This window comes from Entelurus aequoreus, linkage group LG05 (genome assembly GCF_033978785.1).
Source record: "Entelurus aequoreus isolate RoL-2023_Sb linkage group LG05, RoL_Eaeq_v1.1, whole genome shotgun sequence".
In the NCBI taxonomy this organism is placed as follows: domain Eukaryota; kingdom Metazoa; phylum Chordata; class Actinopteri; order Syngnathiformes; family Syngnathidae; genus Entelurus; species Entelurus aequoreus.
In genome coordinates, this window is record NC_084735.1 from 861196 (window position 1) to 888105 (window position 26910).

General features: G+C 33.2%; 1 protein-coding gene across 2 annotated transcripts in view; it reads right to left on the reverse strand.

The window, feature by feature from the left end:
• LOC133650000 (zinc-binding protein A33-like) overlaps positions 1-26910 on the reverse strand; it is a 40902-nt gene that overhangs the window by 619 nt on the left and 13373 nt on the right. For both annotated transcript variants that reach the window (XM_062046727.1, XM_062046726.1), the window contains exons 4-8: positions 17299-17394; positions 9817-10041; positions 7906-7928; positions 4946-5064; positions 2220-2750 (exon numbers count right to left, since the gene is read on the reverse strand). In XM_062046727.1, the coding sequence (XP_061902711.1) occupies positions 2221-2750; positions 4946-5064; positions 7906-7928; positions 9817-10041; positions 17299-17394 (993 nt within the window). In that variant the 3' untranslated portion in view covers position 2220. The remainder of the gene's footprint in view (positions 1-2219; positions 2751-4945; positions 5065-7905; positions 7929-9816; positions 10042-17298; positions 17395-26910) is intronic.

The following is a 26910-nucleotide window of genomic DNA, read 5'->3' on the forward strand; positions in this document are numbered from 1 at the left end:
GGTCTCTTCTTGCATGCCACAAACTATCATCGAGCCCACTCTCTTTGCCTCCGGTCTCTTCTTGCATGCCACAAACTATCATCGAGCCCACTCTCTTTGCCTCCGGTCTCTTCTTGCATGCCACAAACTATCATCGAGCCCACTCTCTTTGCCTCCGGTCTCTTCTTGCATGCCACAAACATTCTAGCAACATGCTGAACATTTTTGACAGCAACAAAAGGACTTTTGAGTACGCACACTGTCACTTCAGTTTGCCCTTGTTTTAATACTAGTTTACCTAACTAAAAGATTGATATATATATATATACACATATGTATGTGTATATATGTGTATATATATACACATATGTATGTGTATATATGTAAATATATTAAGACATATGTTTGTACACATATGTTTGTGTGTATATATATATATATACATATGTGTATGTATTTATATAAATATACATATATGTATGTATATATATATAAATACACACACACACACGTATATATGGTTAGAGTGTCCGCCCTGAGATGGGTAGGTTGTGAGTTCAAACCCCGGCCGAGTCATACCAAAGACTATAAAAATGGGAGCCATTACCTCCCTGCTTGGCACTCAGCATCAAGGCTTGGAATTGGGGGTTAAATCACCATAAATGATTCCCGGGCGCTGCTCACTGCTCCCCTCACCTCCCAGGGGGTGATCAAGGGTGATGGGTCAAATGCAGAGAATAATTTCGCCACACCTAGTGTGTGTGTGACAATCATTGGTACTTTAACTTTATATATGTACCGTATTTTTTGGACTATTAAGTCGCAGTTTTTTTCACAGTTTGGCCGCTCCAGTGCGACTTAAATATGTTTTCTTCCTTCTTTATTATGCATTTTCGGCAGGTGCGACTTATACTCCGAAAAATACGGTATGTATAAATCAGTGTGCATTTTCCCCACTAAAATATGGACTTTAGATGGGGCTGGAACCAATTATTCATGTTTACATTGTTTCTTATGCTTCATCAGTTCGTAATTCAAGCCCATTGGGGGTGTCATCTGAACCAATGAAGTTTGTAAAAGGAGGTACAACTATATGTTGTAAAACAGTGGTTCTTTAAGTTTGTAAAAGGAGGTACTACTATATGTTGTAAAACAGTGGTTCTTAACCTTGTTGGAGGTACTACTATATGTTGTAAAACAGTGGTTCTTAACCTTGTTGGAGGTACTACTATATGTTGTAAAACAGTGGTTCTTAACCTTGTTGGAGGTACTACTATATGTTGTAAAACAGTGGTTCTTAACCTTGTTGGAGGTACTACTATATGTTGTAAAACAGTGGTTCTTAACCTTGTTGGAGGTACTACTATATGTTGTAAAACAGTGGTTCTTAACCTTGTTGGAGGTACTACTATATGTTGTAAAACAGTGGTTCTTAACCTTGTTGGAGGTACTACTATATGTTGTAAAACAGTGGTTCTTAACCTTGTTGGAGGTACTACTATATGTTGTAAAACAGTGGTTCTTAACCTTGTTGGAGGTACTACTATATGTTGTAAAACAGTGGTTCTTTAAGTTTGTAAAAGGAGGTACTACTATATGTTGTAAAACAGTGGTTCTTTAAGTTTGTAAAAGGAGGTACTACTATATGTTGTAAAACAGTGGTTCTTAACCTTGTTGCAGGTACCGAACCCCACCAGTTTTTTATATGCGCATTCACCCAACCCTTCTTTAGTGACAAATATATATCTTCTTTTTTCAAATTCAAGACAAAGTTATGTTTTTTTTAGCAGTGCACAAAATGAAGCGTGCATGAAGTCACAACAAATGACACACCTGCCTGACTTCTGCTGTTGCTGTATCCATAATACGCCCATAGGGAGAAGTTTTTATTTACACGATGAGTCGGGTGTGTCTCGCCCTCCGCGGCGGAGTCTCCACCGAACCCCTAGGGTTTGATGAAACCCAGGTTAAGAACCACTGTTCTAAAAGATATCTTCTGAACCCCAAGCACCTTTGGTAGTCGTCCTCCCTGGAGTCTAACACGCACTACCAGACTTTACAGCTCTGTGGTCATCCACCTGTTCTAAAGGGTCTCCTTGACACCCCTTTGAGCGGTCAGGTGAGTAGGGAGACCCTCTTCTTCTCGTCAGTTATGGTGAAGCTACCGCAAGCTAAGAACTGGCACTGGACTAAGAAATCTGAGAAAGTTGTATAAGTTTGTGTGCAGGTGGTGCTCTTACCTTAGTAGTAATGGCAGATCTGCAGCCGGCTGTTGGGGTCGTACTTCCCCGGGCTGAAGAAGGGGGAGACGGGCTGGTCGAAGCAGGTGTTGAACAAGAACAGTTTCTTCATGGTGACGGCGTCGTAGAAGCTCAGGCGTCCGTTGTCGTAGTCCAGGTAGACGCCCACGCGGGGCGAGTTCCAGTAGTCGGCCACCGGGATGCGGCCGTCCTCGCCGTTGGCGTAGAGGCGGTCCTGCAGGCACAGGCTCCAGTAGCCGGCGGAGGGTGTGAGCGTCACAAAGCCCTTCCTGTTGCTGTCCTCGGTGGTGACGCCCAGGTACCACACGCCCTTGTCGCGCACGTCCACCTCCCAGTAGTGCTGCCCGCTGCAGTAATGCGCCGTGGCCAGCACGCCGCAGAAGCGCGTGAAGCGCTCCGGCAGGTCGGGATCATGGTAGGGCACCAGCGCCTCCTCCACCTTGGTGTCAAAGTCCGAGATGGTCAGGTTGGGGTGCGCCGTGTTGGGGTCCAGCGTCAGGTTCTGGGGCACTAAGCACAGACGGGTTATTGGTGGTGATGACAGAGGAGAACTCAGGAAGACTGAAGTGGTGCAGAATGCTGGACTTTGGGGGAGGGGGGTGACAAGAGCCTCCTGTGAGAATGACATCAGTCAATGTTTATTTATATAGCCCTAAATCACAAGTGTCTCAAATGGCTGCACAAGCCACAACAACATCCCACATAAGGGCAAGGAAAAACTCACAACCCAGTGGGATGTCAATATGAATGACTATGAGAAACCTTGGAGAGGACCGCAGATGTGGGTGATCCCCCCACCCCCTCTAGGGGAGACCGGATGCAGTGGACGTCGAGTGGGTCAAGCATAATATTGTGAAAGTCCAGTCCATAGTGGATCTAACATAATAGTGTGAGAGTCCAGTCCATAGTGGATCTAACATAATAGTGTGAGAGTCCAGTCCATAGTGGATCTAACATAATAGTGTGAGAGTCCAGTCCATAGTGGATCTAACATAATAGTGTGAGAGTCCAGTCCATAGTGGATCTAACATAATAGTGTGAGAGTCCAGTCCATAGTGGATCTAACATAATAGTGAAAGTCCAGTCCATAGTGGATCTAACATAGTGTGAGAGTCCAGTCCATAGTGGATCTAACATAATAGTGAGAGAGTCCAGTCCATAGTGGATCTAACATAATAGTGTGAGAGTCCAGTCCATAGTGGATCTAACATAATAGTGAGAGTCCAGTCCATAGTGGATCTAACATAATAGTGAGAGTCCAGTCCATAGTGGGGCCAGCAGGAGACCATCCCGAGCGGAGACGGGTCAGCAGCACAGAGATGTCCCCAACCGATGCACAGGCGAGCGGTCCACCCCGGGTCCCGACTCTGGACAGCCAGCACTTCATCCATGGCCAGAGATATTCTGAAGTGTTCTTTTTTAGTCCATAGTCATGTTTAAAGCAGCTAATATTTTCCCACGTGAACACTTTGGGTCTTGATCTTATGTCCGCTAGTAAACTCTGTTTCACCTTGAAGGCGCTTGAATGTGTATTGGGAGTATACTGTACTCCCTTTTTTTAACCTTATCAGTTTAGAACAATAAGGCTGTATTTCTTTCTGGGCTGTTTTCATACTAAATAAGCTGGGGACGGCGTGCCGCAGTTGGGAGAGTGGCCGTGCCAGCAACCTGAGGGTTCCTGGTTCAATCCCCACCTTCTACCAACCTCGTCATGTCTGTTGTGTCCTTGAGCAAGACACTTCACCCTTGCTCCTGGTGGGTCGTGGTTAGGGCCTTGCATGGCAGCTCCCGCCATCAGTGTGTGAATGTGTGTGTGAATGTGGAAATGGTGTCAAAGCGCTTTGAGTACCTTGAAGGTAGAAAAGCGCTATACAAGTATAACCCATTTATCATTTAAGCTGACTCATTCCGTTTGATTTTCAGACCGATGCTGCTATAGCATTGTGAGGGCTGGTCTCCTAAAGCTTTAGTAAAACTTGATAATATTGCATTTCTGTCTTGGTGGTCCTTCTTACTCAACATATGTCATACGAAAGAACCTGGGATTGACCAGCGTCTTTTATTCCCTGAGAGGAACACTGGTCTGACGCAACACTCCCAAACTAAGGTCCTTTTAGGGTGGGAAGGGTGCTAAGTTAGGTGTGGAATGTGAAGAATGGACTGGACTCTCACTATTATGTTAGATCCGCTATGGACTGGACTTTCACAATATTATGCTAGACCTACTCGACATCCACTGCATCCGGTCTCCCCTAGAGGGGGGGGGGTTACCCACATATGCGGTCCTCTCCAAGGTTTCTCATAGTCATTCACATCGACGTCCCACTGGGTTGTGAGTTTTTCCTTGCCCTAATGTGGGCTCTGTACTTGTGATTTAGGGCTATATAAATAAACATTGATTGATTGATTGAAGAAGTAATGTCAGAGCCTCTTTCACTGCCATGGTCTCACTGGGGAGTCCCCCAGCAAGACCTCGCAGACGGAGCCCAATTGTGGATAAGGATTGTTTGTTAGGGCGAGCGGACCCCTTCCAATTGGTTTGTCTGCTCTAGTTGTCCGTTCTGGTCCTCAGAGACCAGTTGGTTGGTTCCACGTTTTAGATTTCAGAGAACCGTACAAGAGAGAGGCTCTTAGAAAGTGAAGAGGAGACAAAGAAGCAAGCAGGAGAGATGAGGGACAGGGAGGGGAAGTTTTCTCATACTCACTGGTATGCAGCACGTGCATCATCTTCTTCCACATGATGAGCTGGAACGGTCCTGAGAAGTCTGTGAACTCCGAACAGTTGACCGGCTCCAGATCAGGGAAGGGCTGGCTGTGGACCACCCTGACCAACAAGAGACAACATTACAGCAAACATCATGTGACATCAACATGTTGGAGACACTTATTACTAGTTACATTCTCTTTCTTGCTGGCTCTCAACCGAGGCGTACACTTCCCTTCTCTTGCTTCTTTGTCTTAACCTTTGGAGCCTCTTCTTGCACTGCTCTCCAAAATGTAAACTATGGAATTGATCAACTGGCCTCTCGGGTTCGGGTGAACCTGGCGGTCCTTAACGGAACGTTTGTAGCCGGACACACGATGGCAACAATTTCAGGCGCTATGTTCAGTCCAAGACATCTGCTGATTGGAGTAAGCGTTGCCTTTAGGGATGATGTTCCAAACCGATTCGCCCGGGTGTTCGATAAGAAAAGAACCGATTCCATGGACTCGAATCCCTTTTTGAGAACCGGTTCCCGTTATCGAGGCCACTATAGTAAAGAAAAAGAGTTGGTTCTTTATTCGAATCCCTGGGAACGAATCCCAAATGGGCAATGTTATGCCCATTTGATTGTAGAGTCTTACTGACACCTTGTGGCGATATGAAAATACTACGCGTCATTAGTTTGGGCACTTCCGGGTTGGTGACGTCAGTTCAGTTCATGAGACAATTGAGAAGTAGACAAGTTGTGTTAGCTCTTACAAGCCTTGGAAAAGATAAGTCTGTAAGTAAACTGTTTAACTTGTTTATGTAACTCAATATTAAGGTGGAAAGTGGTTACATTTAGGGATGTCCGATAATGGCTTTTTGCCGATATCCGATATTGTCTACCTCTTTAATTACCGATATCAACCGATATATGCAGTCATGGAATTAACACATTATTATGCCTAATTTGGACAACCAGGTATGGTGAAGATAAGGTACTTTTTAAAAGAATTAATAAAATAAGATAAATAAATTAAAAACATTTTCTTGAATAAAAAAGAAATTAAAAATATAAAATCAGTTACATAGAAACTAGTAATGAATGAAAATGAGTAAAATGAAGTGTTAAAGGTTAGTACTATTAGTGGAGCAGCAGCACGCACAATCATGTGTGCTTACGGACTGTATCCCTTGCAGACTGTATTGATATATATTGATATATAATGTAGGAAGCAGAATATTAATAACAGAAAGAAACAACCCTTTTGTGTGAATGAGTGTAAATGGGGGAGGGAGGTTTTTTGGCTTGGTGCACTAATTGTAAGTGTATCTTGTGTTTTTTATGTGGATTTAATAAAAATAAAAATAAACGATACAGATAATAAAAAAAACAGATACCGATAATTTCCGATATTACATTTTAACGCATTTATCGGCCGATAATATCGGCCATCTCTAGTTACATTTAATAGTAAGATGTTTATTGAAAAACGATTTTTGTGCACTGTTTCAATGGATGTTTTGAGGACTTAAAATGGCTGCCAGTCGTGTATTTCCACCATCGAAATAGTTTCAACACTCAGAAGTATTTGTTAGATGCTAGTACTGTATATTTGTGTGAAGCTAATATTTACATATTGTGTATTACATTTCAGTATGTTCATTGAATCACATAGCTTATACATTTGTCATTGTGTGTATTTCAGTTAAAAAAAAAAAAACAGTCCAGTGCAAGACAAAAGTAAAGTTAGGAAAAGACAAAGCAAGATCAACAACAATAAAAAGCCTAAATGGATTAATCTGCTTTGGAACTTTATTAGACGTCTTGTATTGTTTGATAACTGTTTGACTGTGTGTGTAGTTGGTATGTTCCAATAGCAGGAGAAGTGCACTTTTTGGAGAGCTGTATTATTTTCAGTTTTGTGCCCAAACGACTGATTTTACTTAACACTATATTATTATTTATACACCTATAGTGATCACAGAGACAGGTTGTTTTCGTGTTACTGTATATATTTGTTTTTCTGAAAAATCTCACTCAATATACTTCGGGTAACAACAGTCAATATTTATTTATTTTATTTTTTAAGGGGGGTAACAGTCAATATTTATTTATTTATTTTATTTTGAGTTTTTTCTTATAAAATAAAAGTGAGCTTTTCTTAAACCAAATATTGTGTTTTTTTCCCACGTACAACAACCTATCTGGATTCGATAAGGAATCGGTTCGATAAGAGGATTCGATAATGGGCTCGAACTCGATCATTTCTTATCAAACATCATCCCTAGTGGCCCTGATGTCTCCACTCATTCTGAAGATGCTGGCAGCCGTTCATGGTGCTCCAAGGCTGCCACAAATGGGCAGAGCTGCGGGCTCTCAGACTGTAAACATTTTGAACTGAATCGCAAACTAGACAACATCTCTGAGAACCTTTCCGCTCTGCAAGGCGAAATGATGATTCATTTGAGAGGCAAACTACTGGAAGGCCTAACCAAAACAATCCTTCACTACAACTGTGCTCCAAAAGACGCTGTGAAATCACTTCCTTCACGGTCACCTGGCTTGTTTTGACTGCGTTACTACACAGGTGGTAGGATGGACTACAGAGCAGTGCCCCTGGTGGATGACTTGAGTATCGTATGTCGTAAAATGTGCTTATGTTACATGAGGTTTTTTTGCTGACTGATATGAAATCAGCATCGCTCTTCTCGGTCTTTGTGACGTCAAACAAAAATGACAAAATTATTTTGTAAATATTTGTTTATGCTAATGCGTCATGGCCCATTATGCAAATTAGACGGACCATCAGGACAAAGTGTCTCCAAACTTATGTTATCATTTGTGAACAAATTAAAGTATTGAGACACTTTCCCATGTAACTCAATGAGAAGGCGTCTCTAGACTTTGGACTAGTGTGATTATTATTCATATTACCATAGGGCAGGTGGACTTTGAGATGAATGAAAGACACTTACTTATTGAAGGTCTCAGCCAGGCTCTGATGGAGGGACAAAAACAAACATTTTGAAATATGAACATCAGGAAATGTTGAACTCAAAACAAAAGTGTGATACTCCTCGTGAGAAATAGACAATCTTTGTGTGTGCTCTTGTATTTCTAGCCTTCTTGAGACATGAAGGAAAAGTATCTTCCATATGAGGAGGTGTGAACAAGTGATGACATAAATCAATAACATTGCATCTAATAGACAATGTTCCATTTGTGGTGACATCCATCAAAATGAGGGTGCTCCCAAAAAGGAGGGATTTTTCACATTGACTGTGTGTCGCTTTTAAAAGTGCTCCCCCCTCTGGTCAACATATGAAATAACAAGTGTGTGTAAAAAATTGAAATGCACCCCCTTTGGCCAAAATTAATACAAAAATAAAATAAATATGTAAATAGAGACATACTGTAATAACTTGAAGTAAATAATGAAGATTCAAAACCAATTACAAACAAATAAATGAACTAAAAGCAGTCTTTTTCCTCACAATGTGTCAACTTTTTTCTCATAAAATTGGGAACAATTTCTCATATTCTTTCTGTTTCTGTAATATTGCAATATTTTCTCGTAAAATTATGAAAATGTTATGCAAAATGGCGACATTTGTCATATAAAATTCTGACTTTTATCCCAATATTGCCAATTTTTTTTGGTTCTTGTAAAATAGTGACATTTTTTGAGTAAAATGATGACTTTCATCATTTTGCCAATAAAAATTTCAGATTATTTTTATAACATTGCCAACATTTTAAAGTTTTCTTATGAAATTGTGACAAAATGACGACTCTTTTCATAAAATTGCCAAAGATTAAAGCTTTTTCTTGTAAAATTGCGACTGTTATTGAGTAAAATTCCAACTTTTATCATAATATTGCACAAATGTTCCGTTTTTCTTGTAAAATTTGGAAATGCGTTGAGTAAAATTACGACTTATTATAATACTGCCAAAATTCTAAGTTTTTCTTGTGAAATTGTGACCTTTTTCTTGTGGAATTCCAACAAATGTTTCACCACAACCTTCTTTATATGTGCATAGTATGTATCAGTGTTTCCCACACATTCATTTATTTGTGGCGGCCCGCCACGAAAGAATTAAGGCCGCCACAATTTTTTAAAATTTTTTTTTTAAAATTTATTTTTTTTTTTTTTTGGTGTCCTGTCAAGCTTCTCAGGCAAATCATATAGTTGATGTAGATGCCCGTATCGGCTGTTCACATTTACTTTACAAAAGAGAAGTGTAGGATCAACATTTTTGGAGCTCTTTGTTCAGTGGATCAGATGTTTGATGAAGCTTTGTGTCTATCTACCACCACTACTGTTTTCTGTTTATTTGTTACTGACTGTGGCAGGACACCTGTTTCACTTTATGTTGCTGGTAAATAATATGCTTGTAGTAGTAGGCTAAAGTTAAATTATTTAGTATGCACTAATTAAAGGGGCAGAGCTTTAAGAGACATTTTAGCTTTTATATTTTTATAAGATATATTTTTTTGTAAGAACCACAATTAATAAATATATTTCAGTGAATAACTTATTGTTCAAATCTGTATATAAATATGTACATAAAGTGTTGTAATTATATTGTAAAATGGATGGATGGATGGACGTTTAAAACAAAACTGTTATTATTAATTAGTAAGTATACATTTTTTGAGCCTTTTTAGAGAAAATCATATCATTGTAGTAAATTATGCAAATAACTCGATGATGTCATGGTAGCCACGCCCCCACCACCACAGGTATCTTGGCAGTTTATGGTAAACACTGTGTATATATTATTAATGTTGTAAATACACTTCTAGAAAGGCTGGTCCTAAAGAGGGAGGCATTCTCCTCAGGTCTCAAGAAGGTAAGAAATACAAGAGTGTGTGTGACCCACCTCAAAGCTGGTCTTGGTGTTGATGTGGTTGAGGATGTCGGCGATGCTCTGCGTGGCGGCGGCCGCCTCCGCCTCCGCCTCCTTGAGGTTGTCCTCCAGGGTGGCCACGGCGGCCACCTCGTCGGCGTCCAGGCTGTCGAGGATGGAGTCTCTCTCGTCCAGCAGGAACTGGACCAGCACGGCCACGTCGGACTGGATCTTGTCCTTCAGTCGCTGCTTCTTCACCTGAGGTGAGGGCGGCAACACTTTCATTGCACCAGGAAGGAAACCACTTCCACACCTTTTGACAATCTTGTCCTGATACCGATATTTTGGTCATGCTAGCAAAATGTATTTTGATTCTTTCAAAATAAAGGGGATCACAAAAAAATGTATAAGATTTTTGGTCAAAATAATGCCAAACATGTTTTTTTATTGCTATTAAATAATAATGTCCTTAAATAAAATAGGGAACATACTAGACAAGTTGTATTTGTAGCAAGTAAACAAAAACTTCTAAACAACGTAACATATTGTCATTTATCATTCTATTATTTTGTCTATTATTAATCTACTTGTTAATATTTTATTACTTCTGTTAAAATATAATCACTTATTCTTTTCTTTGATACCTTACAGAAGTTTTGGATGATACCACAAATTCTGCTATTGTCAGAAAGTGTTTTAGTTTTGTCTTATTCTGACGCAGGTTGCCTGTGCTCTTATTTTGGTGACGTCATTTCCTGTTTGTCGCATTTTCCACGTAATTCTTAGTGTAAACGGCCTCGGAAATGTAAGTATACGGCGAATATAGCAGGGTTATTCATGCTCAAATAGCCTATAAAGCAGACCTGGGCATTGTACGGCCCGCGGGCCGCATCCGGCCCTTTGCGCATCCCTGTCCGGCCCGCGTGAGGCCAATCATAAATTACAAAATAAATTTTAAAAAGTATCTATGTCGAGTGTGCAATACAACAGTGCTGCTTTTGTTTTGAAAAGCGTTATTTGTATTACTTCCGTGTGGACGTATGCGCGTGTGCGATTGTGAGTGAATTGAACGGCGCAATTACAAATTACAAAATAAAGTTTAAAAAACATCTATGTCGTGCGCGCAATACAACTGTGCTGCTTTTATTTTGAAATGTGTTATTTATGCCGTATGTCCGGAGGGAACCTGTGAGTGAAGGTGCATAGAGACAAGTGATGAGACGCTAGAAAAAGAAAAGTTGATGAGGAATGGCGTGTTTCCAACAAGAGATGGACTGCCAAGTATTTCTTTACATAAATTAATGGTAAAGCCGTGTGCTTAATGTGTGGTACACAGCTTGCTGTGTTTAAATATCATTTTAATCGCCACTACACGAAGAAACACGAGGGAAAATAGCGGAATGTGTCTGATGAAGCGCGCGCAAGGGAGGCTGATGCGTTGATGGTAAAACTGCAAAGCCAACAAGGACTTTGTGCCATATTTCACACCCCCAGAGATGCAGCCGTCAGGACAAGTTTCGTCATTTCTCACAAAAGCGCCAGAAAAAGTAAGGCGTTTTCTGACGGAGAGTTTATTAAGGAGTGCTTATTGGACTTTGTTGCGCTGATAATGCCCGGAGACATGGACTGTTTTTCGCTAACTTTGGATGAGAGCTCTGATGCAGTCAATTAAAGAGACAAGCACAGGTAATGACTTGTTCACAGAGGTAAATGCGTGTTGGGACACGCTGGCAGGTGTGACAATCCAATCCACTTTATTTATATAGCACATTTAAACAACAAAATGTTTCCAAAGTGCTGCACAACAATATTACAAACAATATTCACATATTATCCTTAGCTCCACCAATGACTGAATAAAAAGAAAAACAATTACATATAAAACCAATATAAAAAACAATATAGAATAGATATGATTAAAAACTATTTTTAACAACAGATGGTTGTCCAAATCTGATGGGGAAAAATGTTGGATAATGCAGGATAAAGTGACCTTAAAAAGCAATCTGCTTTTGTATAAAGTTAAGTTAGGTTAAATGAAATTATTATTATTATTATTAATTATTATCATTATCATTATTATTTATCTTATGGTATATCAAAAATAATATTGAGCAAAATTTAATTGAAATATTGTCGTGTGGCCCTCCAGCAGTGCTCGGGTTGCTTATGCGGCCCCCGGTGAAAATTAATTGCCCACCCCTGCTATAAAGTGTTAAATGTAGCTTTAGCCGAGTGATTGTTGGCAACAATGTTTCTGTTAGTTACCCTTTCTTACCACTAGAGGGCGACATAGACCATGTCTAAATCAACAGTCTCCATTCATTTCTAATGGACTGTTTAAATAGTCCATTAGCGATAATAATAACAGCGATACAGGTGTAAAAGAAGGTTACATTTGAAATAAAAATATGTACATTTAATACATTTTTCTTAAAAAAAATAACTATAGACATGGATCGTGATAAAAAAAACTGATATCGCGATACAGTTTTAAAAAAAGGTTACATTTGAAATAAAAATATGTACATTTAATACATTTTTCGTATAAAAAATATCAACTATTGACATGAATCGCTATAAAATAAATGATAAATAAACACTGATATTGTGCTACAGTTTGTAAAAAAGGTTACATTTGAAATAAAAATATTTACGTTTGATATATTTTTCTTATAATAAATATCAATAACTATCGACAGGGATCGATATAAAACACTGATATCGCAAAAATAAATATAAAAATATTTACATTTTATATATTTTTCTTAATTGTTACATTTGAACTAAAAATATGTACATTTAATATATTTTCCGTATAAAAAAATATCAATAACTATCAATCAATCAATGTTTATTTATATAGCCCTAAATCACAAGTGTCTCAAAGGGCTGTACAAGCCACAACGACATCCTCGGTACAGAGCCCACATAACTAATGACACGGATCGATATAAAACATTGATATCGTGATACAATTTAAAAAAAATAAATGTAAAAATATTTACATTTTATATATTTTTCTTATAAAAAATATCAATAACTATCGATATAAAACACTGATATCATGATACGGCTTAAAAAAAAAAAAGTATTTACATTTAATATATTTTTCTTTTAAAAATATCAATAACTATCGACATGCATCGCTATAAAACACTGATATCGTGATACAGTTTTAAAAGAAGGTTACATTTGAAATAAAAATATTTACATTTAATATATTTCTCGTATAAAAAAATAACTATCGACATGGATCGATATAAAACACTGATACCATGATACAGCTTTAAAAAAAGGTTACATTTTAAATAAAAATATTAAATTTTTTATAAAAAATATCAACTATCGACATGGATCGATATAAATCACAGATATTGTGCTACAATTTTTAAAAAAAGGTTACATTTGAAATAAAAATATTTACGTTCAATATATTTTTCTTATAATAAATATCAATAATTATCGACAGGGATCGATATAAAACACTGATATCGCGATACAGCTTTAAAAAAGGTTACATTTGAAATAAAAATATGTACATTTAATACATTTTCCGTATAAAAACTAACCATCGACATGGATCGATATAAAACACTGATATTGTGCTACAGTTTTTAAAAAAAGGTTACATTTGAAATAAAAATATTTACGTTTAATATATTTTTCTTATAATAAATATCAATAACTATCGACAGGGATGGATATAAAACACTGATATCGCGATACAAAAATAAATATAAAAATATTTACATTTTATATATTTTTCTTAATTGTTACATTTGAACTAAAAATATGTACATTTAATATATTTTCCGTATAAAAAAATATCAATAACTAATGACACGGATCGATATAAAACACTGATATCGTGATACAATTTTTACAAAATTAATGTAAAAATATTTACATTTGATATATTTTTCTTATAAAAATATCAATAACTGTCGATATAAAACACTGATATCATGATACGGCTTAAAAAAAATAAAAGTATTTACATTTAATATATTTTTCTTATAAAAGTATCAATAACTATCGACATGCACCGCTATAAAACACTGATATCGTGATACAGTTTTAAAAGGTTACATTTTAAATACAAATATTTACATTTAATATATTTCTCGTATAAAAAAATAACTATCGACATGGATCGATATAAAACACTGATACCGTGATACAGCTTTAAAAAAAGGTTACATTTTAAATAAAAATATTACATTTTTTATAAAAAATATCAACTATCGACATGGATCGATATAAATCACAGATATTGTGCTACAATTTAAAAAAAAAGGTTACATTTGAAATAAAAATATTTACGTTTAATATATTTTTCTTATAATAAATATCAATAATTATCAACAGGGATCGATATAAAACACTGATATCACGATATAGCTTTAAAAAAGGTTACATTTGAAATAAAAATACTTACATTTTCATAAAAAATATCAACTATCGACATGGATCGATATAAAACACTGCTATCGTGATACAGTTTTTAAAAATCGTTACATTTCAACTAAAAATGTGTGCATTTAACATATTTTCTGTATAAAAAAAATATCAATAACTAATGATCGATACAAAACACTGATATCGCGATACAGGTGTAAAAAAAGGTTACATTTGAAATAAAAATATGTACATTTAATACATTTTTCGTATAAAAACTAACCATCGACATGGATCGATATAAAACACTGATATTGTGCTACAGTTTTTTAAAAAAGGTTACATTTGAAATAAAAATATTTACGTTTAATATATTTTTCTTATAATAAATATCAATAACTATCGACAGGGATGGATATAAAACACTGATATCGCGATACAATTAAAAAAAAATAAATGTAAAAATATTTACATTTTATATATTTTTCTTATAAAAATATCAATAACTATCGATATAAAACACTGATATCATGATACGGCTTAAAAAAAAAAGTATTTACATTTAATATATTTTTCTTATAAAAATATCAATAACTATCGACATGCATCGCTATAAAACACTGATATCGTGATACAGTTTTAAAAGAAGGTTACATTTGAAATAAAAATATTTACATTTAATATATTTCTCGTATAAAAAAATAACTATCGACATGGATCGATATAAAACACTGATACCGTGATACAGCTTTAAAAAAAGATTACATTTTAAATAAAAATATTACATTTTTTATAAAAAATATCAACTATCGACATGGATCGATATAAATCACAGATATTGTGCTACAATTTTTAAAAAAAGGTTACATTTGAAATAAAAATATTTACGTTCAATATATTTTTCTTATAATAAATATCAATAATTATCGACAGGGATCGATATAAAACACTGATATCGCGATACAGCTTTAAAAAGGTTACATTTGAAATAAAAATATGTACATTTAATACATTTTCCGTATAAAAACTAACCATCGACATGGATCGATATAAAACACTGATATTGTGCTACAGTTTTTAAAAAAAGGTTACATTTGAAATAAAAATATTTACGTTTAATATATTTTTCTTATAATAAATATCAATAACTATCGACAGGGATGGATATAAAACACTGATATCGCGATACAAAAATAAATATAAAAATATTTACATTTTATATATTTTTCTTAATTGTTACATTTGAACTAAAAATATGTACATTTAATATATTTTCCGTATAAAAAAATATCAATAACTAATGACACGGATCGATATAAAACACTGATATCGTGATACAATTTTTAAAAAATAAATGTAAAAATATTTACATTTTATATATTTTTCTTATAAAAATATCAATAACTATCGATATAAAACACTGATAGCATGATATGGTTTAAAAAAATTAAAATAAAAGTATTTACATTTAATATATTTTTCTAATAAAAATATCAATAACTATCGACCTGCATCGCTATAAAACACTGATATCGTGATACAGTTTTAAAAGAAGGTTACATTTTAAATAAAAATATTTACATTTAATATATTTCTCGTATAAAAAAATAACTATCGACATGGATCGATATAAAACACTGATACCGTGATACAGCTTTAAAAAAAGGTTACATTTTAAATAAAAATATTACATTTTTTATAAAAAATATCAACTATCGACATGGATCAATATAAAACACTGATATTGTGCTACAATTTTTAAAAAAGGTTACATTTGAAATAAAAATATTTACGTTTAATATATTTTTCTTATAATAAATATCAATAATTATCGACAGGGATCGATATAAAACACTGATATCGCTATACAAAAATAAATATAAAAATATTTACATTTTATATATTTTTCTTAATTGTTACATTTGAACTAAAAATATGTACATTTAATATATTTTCCGTATAAAAAAATATCAATAACTAATGACATGGATCGATATAAAACACTGATATCGTGATACAATTTTTAAAAAATTAATGTAAAAATATTTACATTTGATATATTTTTCTTATAAAAATATCAATAACTGTCGATATAAAACACTGATATCATGATACGGCTTAAAAAATAAATAAATTTACATTTAATATATTTTTCTTTTAAAAATATCAATAACTATCGACATGCATCGCTATAAAACACTGATATCGTGATACAGTTTTAAAAGGTTACATTTGAAATAAAAATATTTACATTTAATATATTTCTCGTATAAAAAAATAACTATCGACATGGATCGATATAAAACACTGATACCATGATACAGCTTTAAAAAAAGGTTACATTTTAAATAAAAATATTAAATTTTTTATAAAAAATATCAACTATCGACATGGATCGATATAAATCACAGATATTGTGCTACAATTTAAAAAAAAAGGTTACATTTGAAATAAAAATATTTACGTTTAATATATTTTTCTTATAATAAATATCAATAATTATCAACAGGGATCGATATAAAACACTGATATAGCGATACAGCTTTAAAAAAGGTTACATTAGAAATAAAAATACTTACATTTTCATAAAAAATATCAACTATCGACATGGATCGATATAAAACACTGCTATCGTGATACAGTTTTTAAAAATTGTTACATTTCAACTAAAAATGTGTGCATTTAATATATTTTCTGTATAAAAAAAATATCAATAACTAATGATCGATACAAAACACTGATATCACGATACAGGTGTAAAAAAAGATTACATTTGAAATAAAAATATGTACATTTAATACATTTTTCGTATAAAAACTAACCATCGACATGGATCGATATAAAACACTGATATTGTGCTACAGTTTTTAAAACAGGTTACATTTGAAATAAAAATATTTACGTTTAATATATTTTTCTTATAATAAATATCAATAACTATCGACAGGGATGGATATAAAACACTGATATCGCGATACAGTTTCCAGCCTATACTGTTGCTGTACTTCAACATTCTCTTGGCTTCAGTTCAGCGTTTTTAGCACTTTAGTGGATCCAAAATGCACAACAAGTGTTTGCATGGTACGATCCATCATCAAGTCAAAGTGTTCTTACCTTGATGTCATTTTTGGTGCGCTGGTCTGCAGAAAGAACTTGGAGGCACTCAGACTTCTGCCACTTCAGTTCCACCAGCCTCCGCTTCAACTCGGCCTGGAATCAAACCAGGAATCCTTACACTCACACACTTCAACTCGCCCTGGAATCAAACCAGGAATCCTTACACTCTCACTAGATGTGCATCATGACAGAGAAAAACAGTCCTGGCAATAAAGACTTCTTCAAAGGACATTTTGCTTTTACATATATAAGCCGCACCGGAAACTGTATCGCGATATCAGTGTTTTATATCGATCCATGTCGTTAGTTATTGATATTTTTTTATACAGAAAACATATTAAATGTACACATATTTTTATTTCAAATGTAACAATTTTTAAAAACTGTATCACGACAGCAGTGTTTTATATTGATCCATGTCGATGGTTGATATTTTTTTTTAAAAAGTAAATATTTTTATTTCAAATCTAACCTTATTTTAAGGCTGTATCATGATATCAGTGTTTTATATCCATAGGTATTGATATTTTTATAAGAAAAATATATAAAATGTAAAAAAAAAATTTAAAACTGTATCACGATATCAGTGTTTTATATCAATCCATGTCAATAGTTGATATTTTTTTAATGAAAATTGTAATATTTTTATTTCAAATGTAACCTTTTTTAAGGCTGTATTATGATATCAGTGTTTTATATCGATCCATGTTGATAGTTAATTTTTATGCAAAAAATATATTAAATGACAATATTTTATTTCAAATGTAACCTTCTTTTAAAACTGTATCACAATATCAGTGTTTTATAGCGATGCATGTCGATAGTTATTGATATTTTATAAGAAAAATATATTAAATGTAAATACTTTTATTTGTATTTTTTTCCAACCGTATCATGATATTAGTGTTTTATATCGATAGTTATTGATATTTTTATAAGAAAAATATATAAAATGTAAATATTTGTACATATATATTTTTTTAAACTGTATCACGATATCAGTGTTTTATATCGATCCATGTCGATAGTTATTTTTTATACGAAAAATATATAAAATGTAAATATTTTTAGTTCAAATGTAACAATATTTAAAAACTGTATCACGATATCAGTATTTTATATCAATCCATGTCGATAGTTTGTATAAAAATTTTAATATTTTTATTTCAAATTTAACCTTTTTTAAGGCTGTATCACGATATCAGTGTTTTATATATATCCATGTCAATTGTTATTTTTTTATACGAAAAATATATTAAATGTAAATATTTGTATTTCAAATGTAACCTTTTAAAACTCTATCAGTGTTTTATAGCGATGCATGTCGATAGTTATTGATATTTTTATAAGAAAAATATATTAAATGTAAATACTTTTGTCATTTTTTAAAAACTGTATCATGATATCAGTGTTTTATATTGATAGGTATTGATATTTTGTAAGAAAAATATATAAAATGTAAATATATATATATATATTTTTTAAACTGTATCACAATATCTGTGTTTTGTATCAATCCATGTCGATAGTTGATATTTTTTTAAAAATGTAAATATTTTTATTTCAAATGTAACCTTTTTTAAGGCTGTATCACGATATCAGTGTTTTATATATATCCATGTCGATAGTTATTTTTTATGCAAAAAATATATTAAATGTCAATATCTTTATTTCAAATGTAACCTTTTAAAACTGTATCACGATATCAGTGTTTTATAGCGATGCATGTCGATAGTTATTGATATTTTTATAAGAAAAATATATTAATAGTAAATACTTTTATTTGTATTATTTTTCAACTGCATCATGATATCAGTGTTTTAAATATCGATAGTTATTGATATTTTTGTAAAAAAATATATAAAATGTGAATATTTTTATATTTATTTTTTAAAACTGTATCACAATATCAGTGTTTTATAGCCATGCATGTCGATTGTTATTGATATTTTTAAAAGAAAAATATATTACATGTAAATACTTTTATTTTCATTTTTTTAAAAACCGTATCATTATATCAGTGTTTAGTATCGATAGGTATTGATATTTTTGTAAGAAAAATATATAAAATGTAAATGTTTTTATATTTATTTTTTAAAACTGTATCACGATATCAGTGTTTTATATCGATCCATGTCAATAGTTATTTTTTATACGAAAAATATATTACATGTAAATATTTTTATGTCAAATGTAACCTTTTTTTACAACTGTATCGCGATGTCAGTGTTTTATATCGATCCATGTTGTTAGTTATTGATATTTTTGTATACGGAAAATATATTAAATCTACATATTTTTAGTTCAAATGTAACAATTTTTTAAAAACGGTATCACGATACCAGTGTTTTATATGGATCCATGTCGATAGTTGATATTTTTTATAAAAATTCAAATATTTTTATTTCAAATGTAACCTTTTTTAAGGCTGTATCACGATATCAGTGTTTTATATATATCCATGTCGATATTTATTTTTTATGCAAAAAATATATTAAATGTCAATATCTTTATTTCAAATGTAACCTTTTTTAAGGCTGTATCACGATATCAGTGTTTTATATATATCCATGTCGATAGTTATTTTTTATGCAAAAAATATATTAAATGTCAATATCTTTATTTCAAATGTAACCTTTTTTAAGGCTGTATCACGATATCAGTGTTTTATATATATCCATGTCGATAGTTATTTTTTATGCAAAAAATATATTAAATGTCAATATCTTTATTTCAAATGTAACCTTTTCAAACTGTATCACGATATCAGTGTTTTATAGCGATGCATGTCGATAGTTATTGATATTTTTATAAGAAAAATATATTAATAGTAAATACTTTTATTTGTATTCTTTTTCAACTGTATCATGATATCAGTGTTTTATATCGATAGTTATTGATATTTTTGTAAAAAAATATATAAAATGTGAATATTTTTATATTTATTTTTTAAAACTGTATCACAATATCAGTGTTTTATAGCAATGCATGTCGATTGTTATTGATATTTTTAAAAGAAAAATATATTAAATGTAAATACTTTTATTTTCATTTTTTTAAACCGTATCATTATATCAGTGTTTTGTATCGATAGGTATTGATATTTTTGTAAGAAAAATATATAAAATGTAAATGTTTTTATATTTATTTTTTAAAACTGTATCACGATATCAGTGTTTTATATCGATCCATGTCAATAGTTATTTTTTATACGAAAAATATATTACATGTAAATATTTTTATGTCAAATAAAACCTTTTTTTACAACTGTATCGCGATGTCAGTGCTTTATATCGATCCATGTTGTTAGTTATTGATATTTTTGTATACGGAAAATATATTAAATCTACATATTTTTAGTTCAAATGTAACAATTTTTTAAAAACGGTATCACGATACCAGTGTTTTATATGGATCCATGTCGATAGTTGATATTTTTTATAAAAATTCAAATATTTTTATTTCAAATTTAACCTTTTTTAAGGCTGTATTACGATATCAGTGTTTTATATATATCCATGTCGATAGTTATTTTTTATGCAAAAAATATATTAAATGTCAATATCTTTATTTCAAATGTAACCTTTTCAAACTGTATCACGATATCAGTGTTTTATAGCGATGCATGTCGATAGTTATTGATATTTTTATAAGAAAAATATATTAATAGTAAATACTTTTATTTGTATTATTTTTCAACTGTATCACGATATCAGTGTTTTATATCGATAGTTATTGATATTTTTGTAAAAAAATATATAAAATGTAAATATTTTTATATTTATTTTTTTAAACTGTATCACGATATCTGTGTTTTGTATCAATCCATGTCGATAGTTGATATTTTTTTATAAAAATTCAAATATTTTTATTTCAAATGTAACCTTTTTTAAGGCTGTATTACGATACCAGTGTTTTACATATATCCATGTCGATAGTTATTTTTTATCCAAAAAATATATTAAATGTCAATATCTTTATTTCAAATGTAACCTTTTCAAACTGTATCACGATATCAGTGTTTTATAGCGATGCATGTCGATAGTTATTGATATTTTTATAAGAAAAATATATTAATAGTAAATACTTTTATTTGTATTATTTTTCAACTGTATCATGATATCAGTGTTTTATATCGATAGTTATTGATATTTTTGTAAAAAAAAATATAAAATGTGAATATTTTTATATTTATTTTTTTAAACTGTATCACGATATCAGTGTTTTATAACAATGCATGTCGATTGTTATTGATATTTTTAAAAGAAAAATATATTAAATGTAAATAGTTGTATTTGAATTTTTTTTAAAACCGTATCATTACATCAGTGTTTTGTATCGATAGGTATTGATATTTTTGTAAGAAAAATATATAAAATGTTTTTATATTTATTTTTTTAAACTGTATCACGATATCAGTGTTTTATATCGATCCATGTCAATAGTTATTTTTTATACGAAAAATATATTACATGTAAATATTTTCATGTCAAATATAACCTTTTTTTACAACTGTATCGCGATGTCAGTGTTTTATATCGATCCATGTTGTTAGTTATTGATATTTTTGTATACGGAAAATATATTAAATGTACATATTTTTAGTTCAAATGTAACAATTTTTTAAAAACGGTATCACGATACCAGTGTTTTATATGGATCCATGTCGATAGTTGCTATTTTTAATAAAAATTCAAATATTTTTTATTTCAAATGTAACCTTTTTTAAGGCTTTATTACGATATCAGTGTTGTATATCCATCCATGTTGTTGGAATAATTACGCATATATTATCACACTAACTTTATGCTTAAGGGCCATTGCTATAAATGATTGTCAATTGTGCTGAAATGGTATTTTGGTATCTGTGCAAAGCTGATTGTCCGCCCTCTTTATCAGTGTTGTGTTCAGACTCGGCCTGCTGGCTGCCAAGGCCGAACCTTGGGTTCCGGGACGCAGACAAAGTGGAGCCTGGGCGATATCACCAAGTGTCAACATATTTGCTTCTTTGTATAATCATAATAATGTTGTGTCTAACTGGAGTTGTCGAGCTCTGCCCTTTTAATTAGTGCATACTAAATCATTTGACTTTAGCCTACTACTACAAGCATATTATTTACCAGCAACATAAAGTGAAACAGGTGTCCTGCCACAGTCAGTAACAAATAAACAGAAAACAGTAGTGGTCAAATACAAATAAGGCAACAAGAGAAGTATCCTACACTTCTCTTTTGTAAAGTAAATGTGAACAGGCGATATGGGCATCTACATCAACTATATGATTTGCCTGAGAAGCTAGAGAGGACAGAAAAAAATAAAATAATTTAATTTAAAAAAATAAAATAAAATAAAATAATTGTTTTTAATTTTTTTTAAATTTGTGGCGGACGTAATTCTTTCGTGGCGGGCCGCCACAAATAAATGAATGTGTGGGAAACCCTGTGATTTGATGTGACTGTCGAAATGTAAATCAGAATCTAAAATAACCCCAAGATTTCTGGTTTTATTTGAGGTTTTCAGGGACAGTGATTGAAGGTGTTGGACGACTTTAAAACTTTCTTTTTTAGCAGCAAAAACAATGATCTCACTTTTATCTTCATTTAGTTGTAGGACATGTTGGCACATCCAGTGTTTGACTTGCTCAATGCACTGGCACACAAGATCTATGGGGCGATAGTAGAGGTGTCCGATAATATCGGCCTGCCGATATTATCGGACGATATATGCGTTCAAATGTAATATCGGAAATTATTGGTATCGTTTTTTTAATTATTGGTATCGGTTTTTTTATTTTTATTTTTAATTAAATCCACATAAAAAACACAAGATACACTTACAATTAGTGCACCAAGCCAAAAAACCTCCCTCCCCCATTTACACTCATTCACACAAAAGGGTTGTTTCTTTCTGTTATTAATATTCTGCTTCCTACATGATATATCAATATATATCAATACAGTCTGCAAGGGATACAGTCCGTAAGCACACATGATTGTGCGTGCTGCTGCTCCACTAATAGTACTAACCTTTAACACTTCATTTTACTCATTTTCATTCATTACTAGTTTCTATGTAACTGTTTTTATATTGTTGTAATTTCTTTTTTATTCAAGAAAATGTTTTTAATTTATTTATCTTATTTTATTAATTCTTTTAAAAAGTACCTTATCTTCACCATACCTGGTTGTCCAAATTAGGCATAATAATGTGTTAATTCCACGACTGCATATATCGGTATCGTTTGATATCAGTATCGGTAATTAAAGAGTTGGACAATATCGGAATATCGGCAAAAAGCCATTATTGGACATCCCTAAATTTTACTAATTTTCATTCATTACTAGTTTCTATGTAACTGTTTTTATATTGTTGTACTTTCTTTTTTATTCAAGAAAATGTTTTTAATTTATTTATCTTATTTTACTAATTTTAAAAAAAAGTACCTTATCTTCACCATACCTGGTTGTCCAAATTAGGCATAATAATGTGTTAATTCCACAACTGCATATATCGGTTGATATCGGTATCGGTTGATATCGGTATCGGTAATTAAAGAGTTGGACAATATCGGAATATCGGCAAAAAGCCATTATCGGACATCCCTAAATTTTACTCATTTTCATTAATTACTAGTTTCTATGTAATTGTTTTTATATTGTTTTACTTTCTTTTTTATTCAAGAAAATGTTTTGAAATTATTTATCTTGTTTTATTTTATTTTAATTTTTTAAAAAGGACCTTATCTTCACCATACCTGGTTGTCCAAATTAGGCATAATAATGTGTTAATTCCACGACTGCATATATCGGTTGATATCAGTATCGGTAATTAAAGAGTTGGGGAATATCGGCACAAAGCCATTATCGGACATCCCTAAATTTTACTCATTTTCATTAATTACTAGTTTCTATGTAACTGTTTTTATATTGTTTTACTTTCTTTTTTATTCAAGAAAATGTTTTGAATTTATTTATCTTATTTTATTTTATTTTAATTTTTTTAAAAGGACCTTATCTTCACCATACCTGGTTGTCCAAATTAGGCATAATAATGTGTTAATTCCACGACTGCATATATCGGTATCGGTTGATATCGGTATTGGTTGGCATCGGTATCTGTAATTAAGAGTTGGACAATATCGGAATATCGGCTATCGGCAAAAAGCCATTATCGGACATCCCTAGGCGATAGTCATTTGGTGATAGTGCCGCATAGATTTGGGTGTCATCGGCATAGCAATGATGGTCAATGTTATTATTTGGCATGATTTGTCCTAGTGGGAGCATATAGATGTGAAATAAAGTGGGCCCCAAGATTGAACCTTGGGGGACTCCACACGTTACGTTGGTTGCTTCTGATACAAAGTCACCAAAGGAAACAAAATAGTTCCTATCTTGTAGATATGACTTGAACCAGCTTAAAACTGTGCCTGAGATCCCCGCCCAGTTTTCCAAGCTGTCCAAAAGTATGGAGTGGTGGACAGTGTCAAATGCAGCACTGACGTCCAATAGCATTAATACTGAAGTCTGTGTTTAGACGCATGTCATTTACAACTTGAAGAAGGGCCGTCTCTGTGCTATGAAGAGCTCCAAATCCTGACTGGAAGTTGTTGTGGCAGCCAAGAAGTGATTTAGTTGTTGGAGGACAACTTTCTCAATGATTTTACTTATGAATGGTAGATTGTAAATTGGTCTGTAGTTGTTGCTAACAGAGGCATCTAGGCTCCGCTTTTTTAGAAAGGCCTACTGAAATGAATTTTTTTTATTTAAACGGGAATAGCAGATCCATTCTATGTGTCATACTTGATCATTTCGCGATATTGCCATATTTTTGCTGAAAGGATTTAGTAGAGAACATCGACGATAAAGTTTGCCTGTAGCGGAAGTAGCGTGACGTCACAGGAGCTAGTATTCCTCACAATTCCCCGTTGTTTACAATGGAGCGAGAGAGATTCGGAGCGACAAAGCGACAATTACCCCATTAATTTGAGCGAGGATGAAAGATTCGTGGATGAGGAACGTTACAGTGAAGGACTTGAGAGGCAGTGCAGGACGTATCTTTTTTCGCTCTGACCGTAACTTAGGTACAAGCTGGCTCATTGGATTCCACACTCTCTCCTTTTTCTATTGTGGATCACGGATTTGTATTTCAAACCACCTGGGATACTATATCCTCTTGAAAATGAGAGTCGAGCACGCCAAATGGACATTCAAAGTGACTTTTATCTCCACGACAATACATCGGTGACACACTTAGCTACGGAGCTAACGTGATAGCATTGTTCTCAAATGCAGATAGAAACAAAATAAATAAACCCCTGACTGGAAGGATAGACAGAAGATCAACAATACTATTAAACCATGGACATGTAACTACACGGTTAAACATTCTCAGCCTGGTAAGGCTTAACAATGCTGTTGCTAACGACGCTACGGCTAATTTAGCAACTTAGCAACCGGACCTCACAGAGCTATGATAAAAACATTAGCGCTCCACCTACGCCAGCCAGCCCTCATCTTCCCATCAACAGCCGTGCTCACCTGCGTTCCAGCGATCGACGGCGCGACGAAGGACTTCACCCGTGGGTTTGGCGGCAAGCATCGGCTAGGCGTAGTAAGTAGTCCTTGTTGTGTTGCTGTAAGTATTGTACTTAGCCGCTAAGACACCGATCCATCCCACCTACAACGTTCTTCTTTGCAGCCTCCATTGTTCATTAAACAAATTGCAAAAGATTCACCAACACAGATGTCCAGAATACTGTGGAATTTTGTCGAAGAAAACAAGAGGTTTTTGTATCGGGTCCAAACACTTCCGTGGATTTTGTGACGTCACGTGCATAAATCATATCCAAAGGAGTTTTTCAAGCGGAAGTGTGGCGGGAATTTTAAAATGTGACTTTATAAGTTAACCCGGCCGTATTGGCATGTGTTGCAATGTTAACATTTCATCATTGATATATAAACTATCAGACTGCGTGGTCGCTAGTAGTGGCTTTCAGTAGGACTTTAATGACTGCAGTTTTGAAAGCCTTCGGGAAAATGCCCGATTGAATAGAATTATGAACTATTTGCAAGACGTCTGTTGATAGGCAGTCAAAAACATTCTTCAAGAAGTTGGTAGGTCAAACATGAAGGCAGCAGGAGGTGGATGACTTTAGAGCTGTCACCGTTTCCACTAGAGTTGTAGAGTCTATGGCATTAAAGCTTGCCATCATTGCTGTGTTACTTTTGCCTAAACGGGGGGTGATCCAACTTTTTTGCTTGAGATATTGATGGCGCGTCTGATGCCTTCAATTTGATCAGTATAAAAGAATGCAAACTCTTTGCATTTGTGCGTGGAATGGAGTTGGGCTGGTATTTGTGTTGGGGGTTTGGTCAGTCTGTCAACGGTTGCCAATAGGGCCATTTCCTAATAAATAGAGGAGGCGCGCGGGCTTCATTTTTACAACGTAGTTTGGATTTGTAACTAGAGTACAGCCCAAAACACGTGTCTCCTCATGAGCTAAATTCAAATATGTCTCTGCATGATTCCTTGCTTCTGGTCTGATTAATAGATGTCATCAGTGTTTGAAGCTGACAATGTCGATAGTTGTTATTTTTTATACGAAAA